Genomic DNA, 14,813 nt, shown 5'->3' with positions numbered 1-14,813 from the left:
GAAAAAGAATATATGTGTATATATATGTGCGTATGTGTGTGTGTATAACTGAATCACTTTGATGTACACCAGAAACTAACACAACATTGTAAATCAACAATACTCAATTTAAAAAAATTGAGTGTGCAGAACAAATATGTTAATACTTAAAATACATATATACTGCTAGTTATTCACTGAAGGCTAAAAAACCCCAATACAACATACATTGTGTGTGTCTACATATATATCATAAACATACAAAACCTTACATTAAAATTAGAACAAAGTGTCTGATTCACACAATAATTTTACAAGAAGAGTATTAGTGGATGGGCACACTTGATTAACACATTATAACAACTGAGAATGCAAACATTTGATCGTCATAACCCTGGGAAACCTTTGCCCTCTCTAGGCACTTCTGATCCCCTTCCCTCGTTCTTTTCTGTTTTCTTCTCATCCCTATATATTCATAGCCCCCAGACAGCTGTCCTCTGGACAATCCGTCCACATCACCCCCCACTCTCCCAAGTTTCAGAACCAAAGTTCCCACACACCTGTAATCCATGTGCCCAACACTATACCAAGTTCTTAACATTCATTATCTCTTCCCATTCTTATAACAACCCCATAAAATAGTTTTGTTATCCCATTTTACAAATGAGAAATCCAAGGCTTAAAAGTTAGATCCCTTGACATTAAAACTAAAAAGTGCCAGAGTCAAGATTCAAAACCAGTTCTGACTTCAACACCAGAGGTTTTAGTCACTATTCAAAACAGTCTCCCTAAACAACTCAACATGGGTGCCTCAATAATTCAACCCATTCATTCAACAAATGATTTATCTCTTGAACACAAACCTGCTCTCTCTTCTCTCCACTCTTACCTCCCCAAATCTGTCTAGAGGCTATACTCTCGACCCCCTTAATCTCTAGGTAGATTCTGGGAATCCTCTCTAACTCCTTCTGTTGAATAACTCTCCACTACTCAGCCAATAGTTTCTACATATTTTAGGGATTCTAGATTATATTACCTGTCAAATCCACTTCCACTATCCCAGTTCAGACCCTAAGTTTCTTCTAACTTGGCAACTGTAATATCTTCCTTTTAGTCTAGCTGCTCTTGGTCTCTGGACCCCTGCAATCAATGTTATACCACTGTCACCTGTTATCCTTATAAAAGGGTCTACTCAGGTTACACCCCTGCTTGAAAGCCTTTGATGGTCCTCTACTGTCTACAGAACAAAGTTCAAACTAGTTGTGTTGGGCTTCCCTGGTGGCACAGTTGTTAAGAATCCACCTGCCAATGCAGGGGACACAGGTTCGAGCCCTGGCCCAGGAAGATCCCACGTGCTGCGGAACAACTAAGCTGGTGCACCACAACTACTGAGCCTGCGCTCTAGAGCCCAAGAGCCACAACTACTGAAGCCCGCGCGCCTAGAGCCCATGTTCTGCAACAAGAGAAGCCACCGCAATGAGAAGCCCACTCACCGCAACAAAGGGTAGCCCCCGCTTGCCACAACTAGAGAAAGCCTGCGCACAGCAACAGAGACCCAACGCAGCCAAAAAAATAAATAAAAACTAGTTGTGTTGGCATTCCTAGGCAAGCTGGTCCCAACCTTTCTTTTCCTTAGCTTTATCTCCTACCACCCCCTCCACTATAAATAATAATCTATACAGAATTTAATTGTTTATACAGTGCATTAACATGTACATTAAGCCTAACAACACTATGAGTATTTCTAATTATCCCAATTGTACGAGAAACTTAAACTTAGTAAGGTAAAATAATCTGCTCAAGATCCCAAATTGTGAAAGGCAGAAAAGGCCAAGTCTCAGATTCCAAATTTTAACCCCTTTCCTAGTACTTCATGCAGCCATAGTACCCCCATTCTAGCATATCAGACTCCTTCCAACTTTCCCTGAAAATGCACAATATTTTTCAAACTCTATGACTGAGCTCAAGCTATTGTTCCCTTAGCCTGGAATACTATCCTCACTCCTTGACATTTCTAAGAACTGTGTTAGGCATTTTTCGTGTCACACTTCCTATTAGCTATTTATATTTATATATAAATCTGCCTCTACACTGAATTATAAACCCTGTGAGGCCAGGACCATATGTTAGTAACTCCATTTTTAAAGAATTGGAGTCATATAAGATGGCAAGCACCAAGGTAGAGACCGGCCAGGCTTGAAACCAGAGACCAGCAACTTAGATCAGACCATTTGAGCACACTGGCAGTGCCTATAATTTTAACATCTATCTTCTGAACAAGGTGGAATGCCCCAGTGCCAACTATTCTCACCAACACTGGCCTTTATTAAATATTACAATTTACTGAAAGCATAATTCAAAACCAGATTGGGTAGAAGTGGAAAACTAGAAATTATAAAAAACTGAAATATCATTACTATTTTCCAGTTTAACCTTCCGATCTGGCTAAGTACCCAAAATTAAAATAATACAGGCTTGATTTAGCCTTTCTACATAGCTCAGCTCAGCTGCATATATGGCTGTCATTAAAGCAGCCATCTCTCTGGGGCTGTTTCAGTATGCTCACAGAATCACGTTCACCTACACAGCTACACACACAGCTTCCCCATCTCATCCTCTAAAAGAGCCACTAGGATGCCTGGCACTGGCAGAGACTCTCTCAGAAGACACCTGACATGTTGATTATCTAGCCAACTTTTGCAATTGAAGTGGCTGTGTCGAATGGTCAAGTTGAATAGCATCAATGTGCTTTAAGATTACAGGCTGTTGCTCCTTCATGAACTGTCTTTATCCCAATGAAGATCAGATTCTAAGGATGCCTTAGAATTATAAAGCCCAGAACATGAAACCACTGAACAGCTGACCAGGTGAAAAGTCTCAAATGCTTCCTTCCCTCTGTCAGAAATCTCCCTACCCATTGCTGAAATATAACTACAATGTCAACTTTTCCATGAACTGGCAGAGGATAATATTAGAAGAAAAACTAGCCCACATGCCTTGCATTGAATTTCATTCCATTCCAAACAGTTATATTACCCTAAATATAAAGAAAGAAAACTACAGACTATGACCTTAAGTAATTTACAAACTAGATTTCAGAACTGCCTTTAACAGTCAGAACTAATTGTTCTCTATTTTGGCATCTTACCCCCAAATCTAGTATGTCCTATTCAATGAACCAGAATATTGCCACATCTTATACACTATAGCAGGTTTCTTCTGGAGGCTAGCAAGACATGGGGAAAAAAGCCATGTTGATCTTCTTATAAACTATATTTTCCCTTTCAGAGACACTAGTACAGTAGCAGCACAGAATTAAAATAAACTTTGGAATCAAAAAATCTGAGTTCAAGCCCTAACTCTGTAACATGAGAGAAGCGACACCAGACAACAATAGTACCAAAGTCACAGGGTTGTTGTAAGGATTCAATCAATTAATTTGTACAAAGTGATTAGAACACAATGGTAAGCTCTCAAAAAACATTAGCTTTACCATTATTCTATTACAATCACCTGACTCAAAGTGACAATTACAGGATATTTTTGAAAGGATAACAAATTTTAACAAACCCCAACCCAAGATTATCCTGCTTACCTTTTGACAACTTTCATACATGATACCACTCGGAAAAAAAAAGAGAAGAAGAAAAAGAAAGAAAAGAAAAGAAAAGAGATAAGTAAAAGACAAACCTGTCAATTCTGCTTCTCAGGAGCTCCTACAGAGTGTAGTATCAGATACAACTGAAAGCAGCTACAGATTTCATTTAAATTTATGACATGTATATCACTTCAAATGCAAAGGTAAAACGCATTGATTTAAAATGTATAGAAAGGCAGTGTTACGAGTTATACATCTCAAAATAACAGACCTGGGAACCAAGAATGATAATATTACTCTAGCATTACTAACTATAACGCTATGGTCCTTACATATCTGTTTACAAGTACTCTTCCTCTTTCTTCTCAGTAGTATTATAATTCCATCAGTAGACTTTCATGTTTCTTTTGGACACCATAGCAGTGTTAAACAGCAGTTAAATCATTGGATTAAAGCATCAAGTAGCTGAGAATTTAGCAATGCATCTGATTTGATCTCTTAATCAGCATGAACACTCTATGGTACACGGAGGTAATCCAGCCTAAAGGCTGGTTATGAGTGCCTGTGAGCCACCTAGAATCCAGTTCAACTCCACCACTTATTAGCTGAGGGACCTTGGGAACCTAAAATGACTGTTTTCCACTCCATAAAACAGCAATAAGAACTTTACCTACCTCTTAGGATTATTTTGATTAATAAAAGAATATAGGGGCTTCCCTGGTGGCGCAGTGGTTAAGAATCTGCCTGCCAATGCAGGGGACACGGGTTCGAGCCCTGGTCTGGGAAGATCCCACATGCCACGGAGCAACTAAGCCCGTGCACCACAACTACTGAGCCTGCACTCTACAGCTGGCGAGCCACAACTACTGAGCCCACGAGCCACAACTACTGAGCCCGCGTGCCACAACTACTGAAGCCCACGCGCCTAGAGCCCGTGCCCTGCAACAAGAGAAGCCACCACAATGAGAAGCCCGCGCACCGCAACAAAGAGCAGCCCCCACTCACCACTAGAGAAAGCTTGTGCACAGCAACGAAGACCCAACGCAGCCAAAAATAAATAATAAATAAAATAAATATTAAAAAATCTTTAAAAAAGAGAATATACACAAAGCACTTAAAACAATGCTAGTGCTGAAACATTTAGGGGGAAGTGTACTGATGTCTCCAATTCACTCTGAAATGCATCAAAATAAGATGGATTGAGTACTTAACGCCACTGAACTGTACACTTAAAAAGTTACAATGATAAATTTTATGTTATGTATGTGTATCTTACCACAATCTTTTTTAAATAATAAAATAACTAAAATAACATTTTAAAATGTGGCTTGAAAATGGACAGATATGTGATAAAGCTAGAAGTAAAATATCACATGTAGAATCTAGGTAGTGGGTATATGAATGCTCACTTTCAATTTTTCTGTATTTTTGAAGAGTTTTATGATAAAATATTAAGGGGAGAACCAATGCTGGCATCTAGTAGTTTACTTTTATTATCATCTACTAGTCAGAAATAATAGCCAGCAAATATTCAGATACTTAGCTCCTTTTTTTTATAGCAGAATTCTAAAAAGCACCTTTTTACCAGCCATCTCTCCTTTAACTATAACCTTTCTGAAACTGAAAATGGTTTATTTGAAGTTCCTTATATACATGTTCGGTATATATCAGTGTGATTTCAAGTTAAATTATTCCAAGGTACCAAGTGCCAAGTATTTAAGCTCTCCTGAAGAAATGCAGAAACCAAGTCAACAGACATCTGTGGCCAAAGATTGGTGACTTGACCAAACAAAACAATGAAAAAGCAAGCACTGGAATTATTTCTTCCTAACTTTTCCAGTAGCTGCTAAAGCCAATAAATTCCTCAACCAGAAGAACTAAAAACGTTTTAACAGGTACCTGATGTACAGGAGCACACCGCATATATACAAATACATCAGCCACTTAAGAATGATATCCAATTCTTCCTCTAGTTTTGTTCCCCATTCCAACTAGTAATTTATATTTTAATGTGTTTAGTGCTACAACATGAACTCAGATATCTTGCAGTGGAACAACTTAAAACGTCAGACCACCTCACACCCACTGGGATAGCTGCTATCAAAAATATAGAAAATAACAAGTGTTGGCGAGGTCCTAGAAAAACTGGAGCCCTTGTTTACTGCTGGTGGGAACATAAAATGGTATAGGCACTGTGGAAAACAGTATGGTAGTTCCTCTAAAAATTAAAAATAGAATTACCATATAATCCAACAATCCCACTTCTGGGTATATCCAAAAGAACTGGAAGCACAGTCTCAAAGAGAGATGTGTACATCCATATTCATAGCAGCATTATTCACAATAGCTAAAAACATACAAGCAACCCAAGTATCCCTCGACAGATGGAAGAGAAAATATGACATATGCATATAATAGAATATTACTCAGCCTTAAAAAGAAAATCCTGTCACATGGTACAACATGGATGAACCCTGAGGACATTATGCCAAGTGAAATAAGCCAGCCACAAAAAGACAAATCCTGTATGAGTCCACTTACATGAGATACCTAGAGATATCAGAATCATAGAGACAGAGACTTCCCTGGTGGTGCAGTGGTTAAGAATCCGCCTGCCAATGCAGGGGACATGGGTTCGATCCCTGGTCCAGGAAGATCCCACATGCTGTGGAGCTACTGAGCCCGTGTGCCACAACTACTGAGCCCGTGTGCCACAACTACTGAGCCTACGCTGTAGAACCCGTGTGCCACAACTACTGAGCCCGTGTGCCACAACTACTGAAGCCCGTGCATCTAGAGCCGGTGCTCCGCTACAAGAGAAGCCACCGCAATGAGAAGCCCGCACACTGCAACAAAAAGTAGCCCCTGCTCGCCGCAACTAGAGAAAGCCCGCGCACAGCAACAAAGACCCAACACAGCCAAAAAATAAATAAATAAATTTATTTACAAAAAAAAATCATAGAGACAGAAAGTAGAACAGTAGCTGCCAGGGGCTGGGAGGAGGGGGGAAAGGGAGGGTTTAGTGGGCATAGAGTTTCAGTTTTGCAAGATGAAAAGAGTTCTGGAGATAAACGGTGGTGATGGTTACACAACAATATGAACGTCCTTAAGACCACTGGCCTGTACAGTTAAGATGGTAAATTTTATATTATGTGTATTTTACCACAGTAACAAAAAATGGAAGAAAAAAGATCAGGGAGCTGATCTCCCCAAAAGGCCTGGTGGTGCTCCAGCTTGGAACTGACACACAAGCAATCAACTCTGTGGCTATCAGGCCCCGTCTATCTCTAACCACCGCATGAGACCCTGTCTACTCAAGACTCTCCATCCTGCCCAGGGTGACACCAATTCTTTATTTCAGCCTCAAAATGAGCAAACACCACTGCTGCTACACCAGTTTTGTGTCAAAGCAGCAAGGCACTTATCTCTCTAAGCCTGCCTCCTCTTTAAAACAAGGATAATTCCTACCTACCTGCCTTACTAGGCTGTTAGGAGGACAAAAGTGAGATCATGTATATAAAAGTATCTTTAAACTGCCAAGCACCAAAGAAACAGAAATTACTGTGCGTATAGCTACTTTCATATGAAAATTCAGAGAGGGCTGTAACAACAGAAACTTCACAAGGCTTGAGACACCTCACCCAGGCTTCATTCCATTTAAAACCCACCTCATCCCTAAATAACACCTTTCTTGTTCTTCATAAGCTGAAGGGCAGCGTTGAGAAAACACCTCAGCCTAAAGCTTTTCACCTAACCACCCCAAAGGCAATCAGAAACTGTCTTAGGAAAATTCAATTTTTATGACCCCAGCGTGGGCCTGCGGCGCCCGGGGACTACACTTCCCACAAAGCACCGAGGCGAACCCGGGCGGCGGGCGAGGTGGCCTGCGATTCAGGGTGACCACCGCTCTCCCCGAGCGTGGATCGCCGTCCCCTGGAAAACTGCAACGTTTAAGATCAAGTGTGCACTGGCTCTCCTTTCTGAAAGCGCTGTCACCCCGAGGTTTCCCCTGCGGCTAGCGCCGCGACCCTCCCTGCCCGCCCGTCCTTCCTGCTCCACCTGAGGGTCACCGCCTGTTCCTGACCTTTCCGCTGATTTCTAGTGTCACAACACAGCACCTTCTCCTCCTCCCCGAAAGCTCCTCTTCTAGAACTCGCCTAACAGTTGGGCCCGGGGTCCACGGAGGGGTCAGACGGGACGGCAGACACAGCCCGCCCCCCTGGGGCTCCGGCCGCCCAGCCAGCCCAGCCCCCACGGGCAGGGGGCTAGGCTCCCCCCACCCCCAGGCCGGGGCGGATCGCACAGAGGTGGCTCCGCCCGGGGCTCCGGTTTCAATTTCGCAACGTGACGGTGCAAACCTGAGGCCTACAAACGCCGGCGGCGGCCGGCGCCCCGCCCGCCCGCCCGCCAGGCCCGAGCGCCCCAGCCCCCCGCACGCCGCGGCCGCCGCCCGCCCGCCAGCCCGGCCCTGCTCTCCGGCCCTGTTCCCCGGCCCTCCCGCCCGGCCCCGGCCGCCGCCCCCGGCCCGGCGCTGCGCCGGCTCCGGCTCGCGGCCGCAGGCTGGCCGTGGCACTTACTCAGCTCGTCCTGGGAGGCGGAGGCGGCGGCCGCAGCCATGTTGCGCCGGGGAGGGAGGGAGGGAGGGGCCGGAGGGGGAGGGCACGGACGGGCGGCACTGGGGGCTCGGCGCTCTCGGTGCAGCACAGGCCGGCAGCCGCCTCCGGTAGTTCGGCGCGGGCCGCGCTGCGCCCACGAGGCCCGCCCGCCGTCGCCGCCTGCGTCCTCCTCGCTGCACGCGTAGTTCTCGCTGTCCCCCGCGAGCTCGCGACTCGGGCACTCCGGCAGTCCGGCGCCTCTGCGGAGCCGCCGCTGTCCGTCGGCCTAGGCCCGGTACGCCCGGCCCGCGCGGCGGCTCTGCGGCTCAGCGCCGCGCTCGCCCAACTCACGCCGGTTTTATATTTAGAAAGAGCTGAGCCATCCTCCCAGCGGCCCCCCCGCCGGGCCCCTCGCGCGCCCGCCCGCCCTCGCTCGCTCGCTCGCGGCTCGTCCTGCCCACCTGCCGCCGCCCGCCCCGCGCGCGGGAGCCGGCCCGCGAGCGCTCCCTGCGCGGACCCGGCACGCGGCGGCCTTCACTGGCGGCCCGGCCTAGCCGCTCCTCGCCGCCCCTCCTTGCCCGCGCAGCCTCCGGCAGCCCCGACGCGGAACGCCTCAGGCCTCCGGAACGCGGACGCGCAGGCCTCTGACCTGAGTCCGAGCCGGTCTCCATGCCGGGGATGCTGCGCTCGGCGCCGCGACGCGGGCGCCCAGAAGCGAGGCGAGAGGCGGGCTCGGCCTCGGGGAGCCGCGCGCTGCAGTCCGTGAGGGGCTTGGTCGAGCTGGTCCGGGCTGCCCCGGCCGGGGGGAGGTCCTCGAGGCGGGACGGGAGCTCCTTCTGTAAAGGTCTGTAGTTGTCACGTTGGCTGGTCCCGACCTGGAGAAACACGCCTCTCCGAAGGAAGAGACGTGGACTCGGAAAAGTTGAGCCGGGTTCGGAGTCGGCGGGAGGAAGCCCCGCCCTGCGCCTCCCGCCGAACTTCTCGGCCCCGCCGCTGACTCAGTCCCGGGCGAGCCCCGGTGCCCAGGGCGCCTTTTTTTTACTTAAAGATAGTGATAAAGTGTAGGTTTCTGATGCTCTTCGAAACTAGACTAGGACTACCGAGTGAGGGAAGATCACTAAGCCCCACTAAAGTTCAATAAGCCAAGATTTTTAAAGTTCAATTTCAAGTATATATGCTTATAGGAGTTGTTTTCTTAGATCTTAATTCTAATCCCTACGTTCTTTTTGGTAACCCGAGTGATTTATTTTGAATATAGCGATCTTAACTTTATGCCTTCAGTTTGTCCGTGAGGTCACTTAGTGAAAAACACTTGCAATATGGAATTCAAATTAAGGGGTTGCATAATTGCTGTACTTTAAGTGATAGTACTGTCATAAATTAGGTACAAGGTCAGATACACTTTTTTTTTTTTTTTTGGTATAAGAGGAAGAAATCAAGATCCTAACTGAATTGAAATTGCCTTTATCCCTAAAAGAAATCTGTAAAGCCCTAGTTAATGTCTTGAAAAATGAATATATGTCATTCCAGATGTAACTTGGGCAAGTAAAAGGTACTTACACAACATTAAAGACATTTATGTCCTTTATTGCTTTTATTATAGAGATTATACATGATCTTTGTAAAAACTGCAAATGATTCAGAATTTAAAAATGAAAATGAAAGGCCTTGCTTCCCCTCCCAGCATCCCACTCCCCTGAGGAAACTATGGTTAACAGGTACAGTTGAGCGTGCACCCTCCAAGGCCTTGTTTCTGTGCACATGTGTATACGGCCCCCAAAATAACGAAGTGGGGAGGAGGTTCAGACTCATGATAAAGTTCTGTATCAGTGTTTTTCCTCCATAAACATTCTCCCACGTTAACTCAAAAAGCTCTACACCACCACCACTCTTTTTATTAATGACTTCATAGTATATTAAGTTAACCAGTCCCTTTTTTTTTGAGCACATTTTGGCTCTTTTTGTGTGATGGTGACACAAAATCGATGCACAATGAAGTATCTGCAAACAATACTGAAGTGTATAAAGTAAAGGTTGTCCGGGGCTTCCCTGGTGGCGCAGTGGTTGAGAATCTGCCTGCTAATGCAGGGGACACGGGTTCGAGCCCTGGTCTGGGAAGATCCCACGTGCCGCAGAGCAGCTGGGCCCGTGAGCCACAATTACTGAGCCTGCGTGTCTGGAGCCTGTGCTCCGCAACAAGAGAGGCCGCGAAAGTGAAAGGCCCGCGCACAGCGGTGAAGAGTGGCCCCCACTTGCCACAACTAGAGAAAGCCCTCGCACAGAAACGAAGACCCAACATAGCCATAAATTAAAAATAAATAAATAAATAAATAAAAATTAAAAAAAAAAAATAAAAATAAAAATAAAGGTTGTCCGCCACCTTCCTGCTCACCATCCCCTCATCGTACTCCCTAGAAATAATCCCTGTTAACAGTTTGGTGCATACAACCTCTCCTGACCATTTCTATGAATGTATAGAGTGACTGTACCAAGGAGTAGTATGGGGAAACTTTGACTTCCCGTAACTTCCAATAGAGCCTTCTAAAGCCAAGCCACCGCCCCCCCCCAACCCCTGCCAAAAGTATAGAATCTAAGTTAAAAAAAAAAAGTTCGTTTGAAATTTTAACTTCCAGACAAGGCCAGTTAGCAACTCATAAATTCCTCCTATATAGGCATTCCAGAATCCCACATGTGTGCAAATCACATATAGGTATTTACACGCAGATTTTGTTTGTTTTGACAAAAATGAAATCCTACTATACATATAACTGTGTAACTTTACCTTTTCACCAAACTGTATATCACAGGTATCCTTCTATATCAGTAATAATAGCTATACTAATTGTGCCAGGCACTATTTAAAGTGTTTTACTTGGATGAATTCATTTAATCCTTACAACAATCTTATGAAGTAGGGATTTTTATGATACAGGATGATTGAGGAACAAAACAAAAGTGCTGCAGACTAGTAAGTGGTGAGGCAGGAATTTGAACCGATACAGTGTGGATCCAGAGTCTACATTCTTTTTTTCTTTTTTTAATTTATTTTTTTCTTTTTTTCTTTTTGGCTGCGTTGGGTCTTCGTTGCTGTGCACGGGCTTTCTCTAGTTGACGCGAGCAGGGGCTACTCTGTTGCTGCGCATGGGCTTCTCATTGCAGTGGCTTCTCTTGTGGAGCACGGGCTCTAGGCGCGCGGGCTTCAGTAGTTGTGGCTCGTGGTCTCTAGAGTGCAGGCTCAGTAGTTGTGGCGCACTGGCTTATTGACTCCACGGCATGTGGGATCTTCCCGGGCCAGGGCTCGAACCCATGTCCCCTGCATTGGCAGGTGGATTCTTAACCACTGCGCTACCAGGGAAGTCCCCAGAGTCTACATTCTTAACCACTCTGATCTGTATGTGCAGAACTACCTCATTCTTTTAAATGACTGCATGATAGTCTTTAACAAAGACTTGCAAAAAAGAAAAAAAGACCCTTCATGATAAGTACATGACAAAATTTAATCATTCCCGTATTGATGAGCATTTAAGTTTCTACAATTTTTTACTACTGCAAACAATGCTACTGTAAAACATTCTTATAAGTATATCTTTATGAAGTCACATATTTCTATATGTAGACATGGAATTGTTAGGCAAAAAAAAAAAGATGGCATTAACATCTCATTATATACAGTAGTTTATAGCAGGTTACAATGCTGCTTCTAATCACTACTGTTTAAGCTTTTTTATAGCTGCTTCTTCCTTCAAACTACTTATAGTTTATTTTTCCCACTAAATAACGTCATCATCTTACTAGGCACTATGGTTTTGAATAGTAGCCTTGAGATACTTCCTATCTAGAATTTATTTCAACTTTAAAAAACAGACAGGAGACTTCCCTGGTGGCACGGTGGTTAAGAATCCGCCTGCCAATGCAGGGGACACCGGTTCAAGCCCCAGTGCAGGAAGGTTCCACATGCTGCGGAGCAACTAAGCCCGTACGCCACAACTACTGAGCCTGCGCTCTAGAGCCTGTGAGCCACAACTGCTGAGCCCAAATGCCACAACTACTGAAGCCCGTGCGCCTAGAGTCCATGCTCCCCAACAAGAGAAGCCACCACAATGAGAAGCCTGTGCACTGCAACGAAGACCCAACGCAACCAAAAAAAAAAAAAAAAAAAACCAAGAAAGTCCCTCATGGACCATTGGTAGGAATGGTAATTGGTGCAGCCACTATGGAAAATACTATGGAGGTTCCTCAAAAAATTGAAAATAGGGGAATTCCCTGGCGGTCCAGTGGTTAGGACTCCGTGCTCTCACTGACAAGGGCCTGGGTTCGATCCCTTGTCGGGGAACTAAAATCCCACAAGCTGTGCAGTGGAGCCAAAAGAAAAATTTGAAAAAAAGAATTGAAAATAGAACTACCATATGATACAGCAACTTCACTTCTGGGTATTTACCTGAAGAAAACAACACTAATTCAAAAAGATACATGCACCCCAATGTTCATAGCAGCATTATTTACAATAGCCAAGATATGGAAGCAACCTAAGTGTCCATCAATAGATGAATGGGTAAAGAAGAAATGGATACATGTATACAGGAATATTATTCAGCCATTAAAAGAAAGAAATCTTGCCATTTGGGACAACATGGATGGATCTAGAGGACATTATGCTAAGTGAAATAAGTCAGACATAGAAAGACAAATACCATATGATCTCACTTATATGTGGAATCTAAAAGGCAAAACAGAGAAAACAAAATGAGGACTTCCCTGGTGGCACAGTGGTTAGGAATCCGCCTGCCAGTGCAGGGGACACGGGTTCGTATCCCTGGTCTGGGAAGATCCCACATGTCACGGAGCAACTAATCCCGTGTGCCACAACTACTGAGCCTGCACTCTAGAGCCTGTGAGCCACAACTACTGAGCCCACGCGCTTAGAGACCATGCTCCACAGCAAGAGAAGCCACTGCAATAAGAAGCCCGCACACCACAACATAGAGTAGCCCCCGCTCGCCACAACTAGAGAAAGCCCGCGCACAGCAACAAAGACCCAATGCAGCCAAAGTTTAATTGATTAATTAATTAATTAATTAATTGAAAAAAATGAAAACAGACTCATAGATACAGAGTACAAACGGGTGATGCCAGAGGGGAGGAGACTGGAAGGTAAAATGGGTGAAGGGGATTAAGGGGTACAAACCTCGTTATAAAATAAATAAGCACAGGGATGTAAATATACAGCATAAGAAATATGGTCAATAATATCAGAACTTTGGGGACAGACGGTTACTAGACCTATTTTGGTGATCATTTATTTCGTAATGTATGCAAATGTCAAATCACTATGTAGTACACCTGAAACTAACATAATATTGTACATCCTATTTTTCAGTTTCAAAAAACAGACAAGAAGTAATTGGGGGAGGGTAAGAGGGGGACCAAGAAAGGCCACTGAGAAACCAAAATAATATATCACAAAATCCAAGAACTAAAAATTTGTATTTTACTCCTTAGAAGTCCCCTCTCCCTCTTGTAGGTCCTACTCACACTAAATATCTGCATGGTTCTGATAAGGTGAACAATCTTGCTTCCATAGTCAGTCAAAGCAGAGTAGAAGCAGAATATTAGAGGGCACTCTTCTGGGCAGGTACATGGATGACAAAAGTACTAACGGACACCCTGAAAACAAGGGAAGAAGGAGGAAAATTATGAAAAGAAGCTATAAGAACTCAAAAAGCAAAGCATGCTGGGGTTATTTATAAAGTACTGAAAGCACTACCCACCACATAGGCCCTGAAATCATTTCACTTGAATAAGTGATGTTTATGGTGCTAATCCTGACAACAAGAAATGGTGAAATAGGGACTTCCCTGGTGGTCCAGTGGTTAGGACCCCGTGCTTTCACTGCCAAGGGCCTGGGGTCAATCCCCTGGTTGGGGAACTAAGATCCCACAAGCTGCATGGTGTGGCCAAAAAAAAAAAAAGAAATGGTGAAATTATGTCTAATTTCAAGCAACAAAAATCAAGGAAGTATGAAGGATATTTTACAAAGCTTTTCATCTAAAATGATTATAATAAGTAAGCAATTTTTGGTGCTTAAAGGTTTAATTCTAAGCTATCTAGAAAATTCAGCTATCCTAAAAGATTCAATTATCCATTCCCAAAGAGCCCCAGATAAGCCAAAATTCTATATAAATAAGTCTAATTGTTTCGGTTGCTGAAAAAGTTAGGGACTGGATCCAATCCGCCAGCAGAGGCACAACCCCAATGATCTTCTTCTCTGCTCTTCTCGGTCAGTTATTGACTGAAGACATATTTCATGGCACATAAAACCATGTCATGACTCAAAACATTCCACTTTCTAAAGCTTGAACTCAGAAACATCAATCTCTAATCACCATATAGAATCTTTCCTCTGTTTTACTAATTCCTGTGGCTTGGAGTACATTTTTTTAATCATTGAACATTTTATTTTTAATTTTAATAACCGAGTAAAACAGTAGGCTTGTCATAGCAAACTAGAGAATTAGCAAATTGGGAGATAGAGGAATGCTAAAAGTATGTCTGTCAGAAGAATTAAGAGAGAGAAAATACAAAAAATGAGTTTGAAAACATAGAAGCTTCAAACTTCTCTATTAGAAGACTAGGTGGAAAGA

At 44.2% G+C, this 14,813-nt stretch overlaps 1 protein-coding gene across 5 annotated transcripts in view; it reads right to left on the bottom strand.

Moving 5' to 3' along the window:
* Positions 1–9,160, bottom strand: part of ECPAS (Ecm29 proteasome adaptor and scaffold) — a 102,985-nt gene extending 93,825 nt beyond the window's left edge. For 3 of the 5 annotated variants that reach the window (XM_082469101.1, XM_082469100.1, XM_082469103.1), the window contains exon 1: positions 8,155–8,533. Coding sequence is in view for 3 of the 5 variants with exons in the window: in XM_082469100.1 (XP_082325226.1) it covers positions 8,155–8,194 (40 nt within the window). In the remaining 2 variants the exon portion in view is untranslated. Of the gene's footprint in view, positions 1–8,154; positions 8,534–8,821 lie in introns of those variants that run through there. The other 2 variants (XM_082469104.1, XM_082469102.1) reach the window with 2 other exon arrangements.
* Positions 9,161–14,813: the final 5,653 nt, after the last annotated feature.

This window comes from Balaenoptera physalus (genome assembly GCF_965194825.1).
Source record: "Balaenoptera physalus genome assembly, chromosome: 7".
NCBI classification, from domain to species: domain Eukaryota; kingdom Metazoa; phylum Chordata; class Mammalia; order Artiodactyla; family Balaenopteridae; genus Balaenoptera; species Balaenoptera physalus.
Note: the sequence above shows the minus strand (reverse complement) of the source record. Positions and strands in the feature narration are given on the sequence as shown.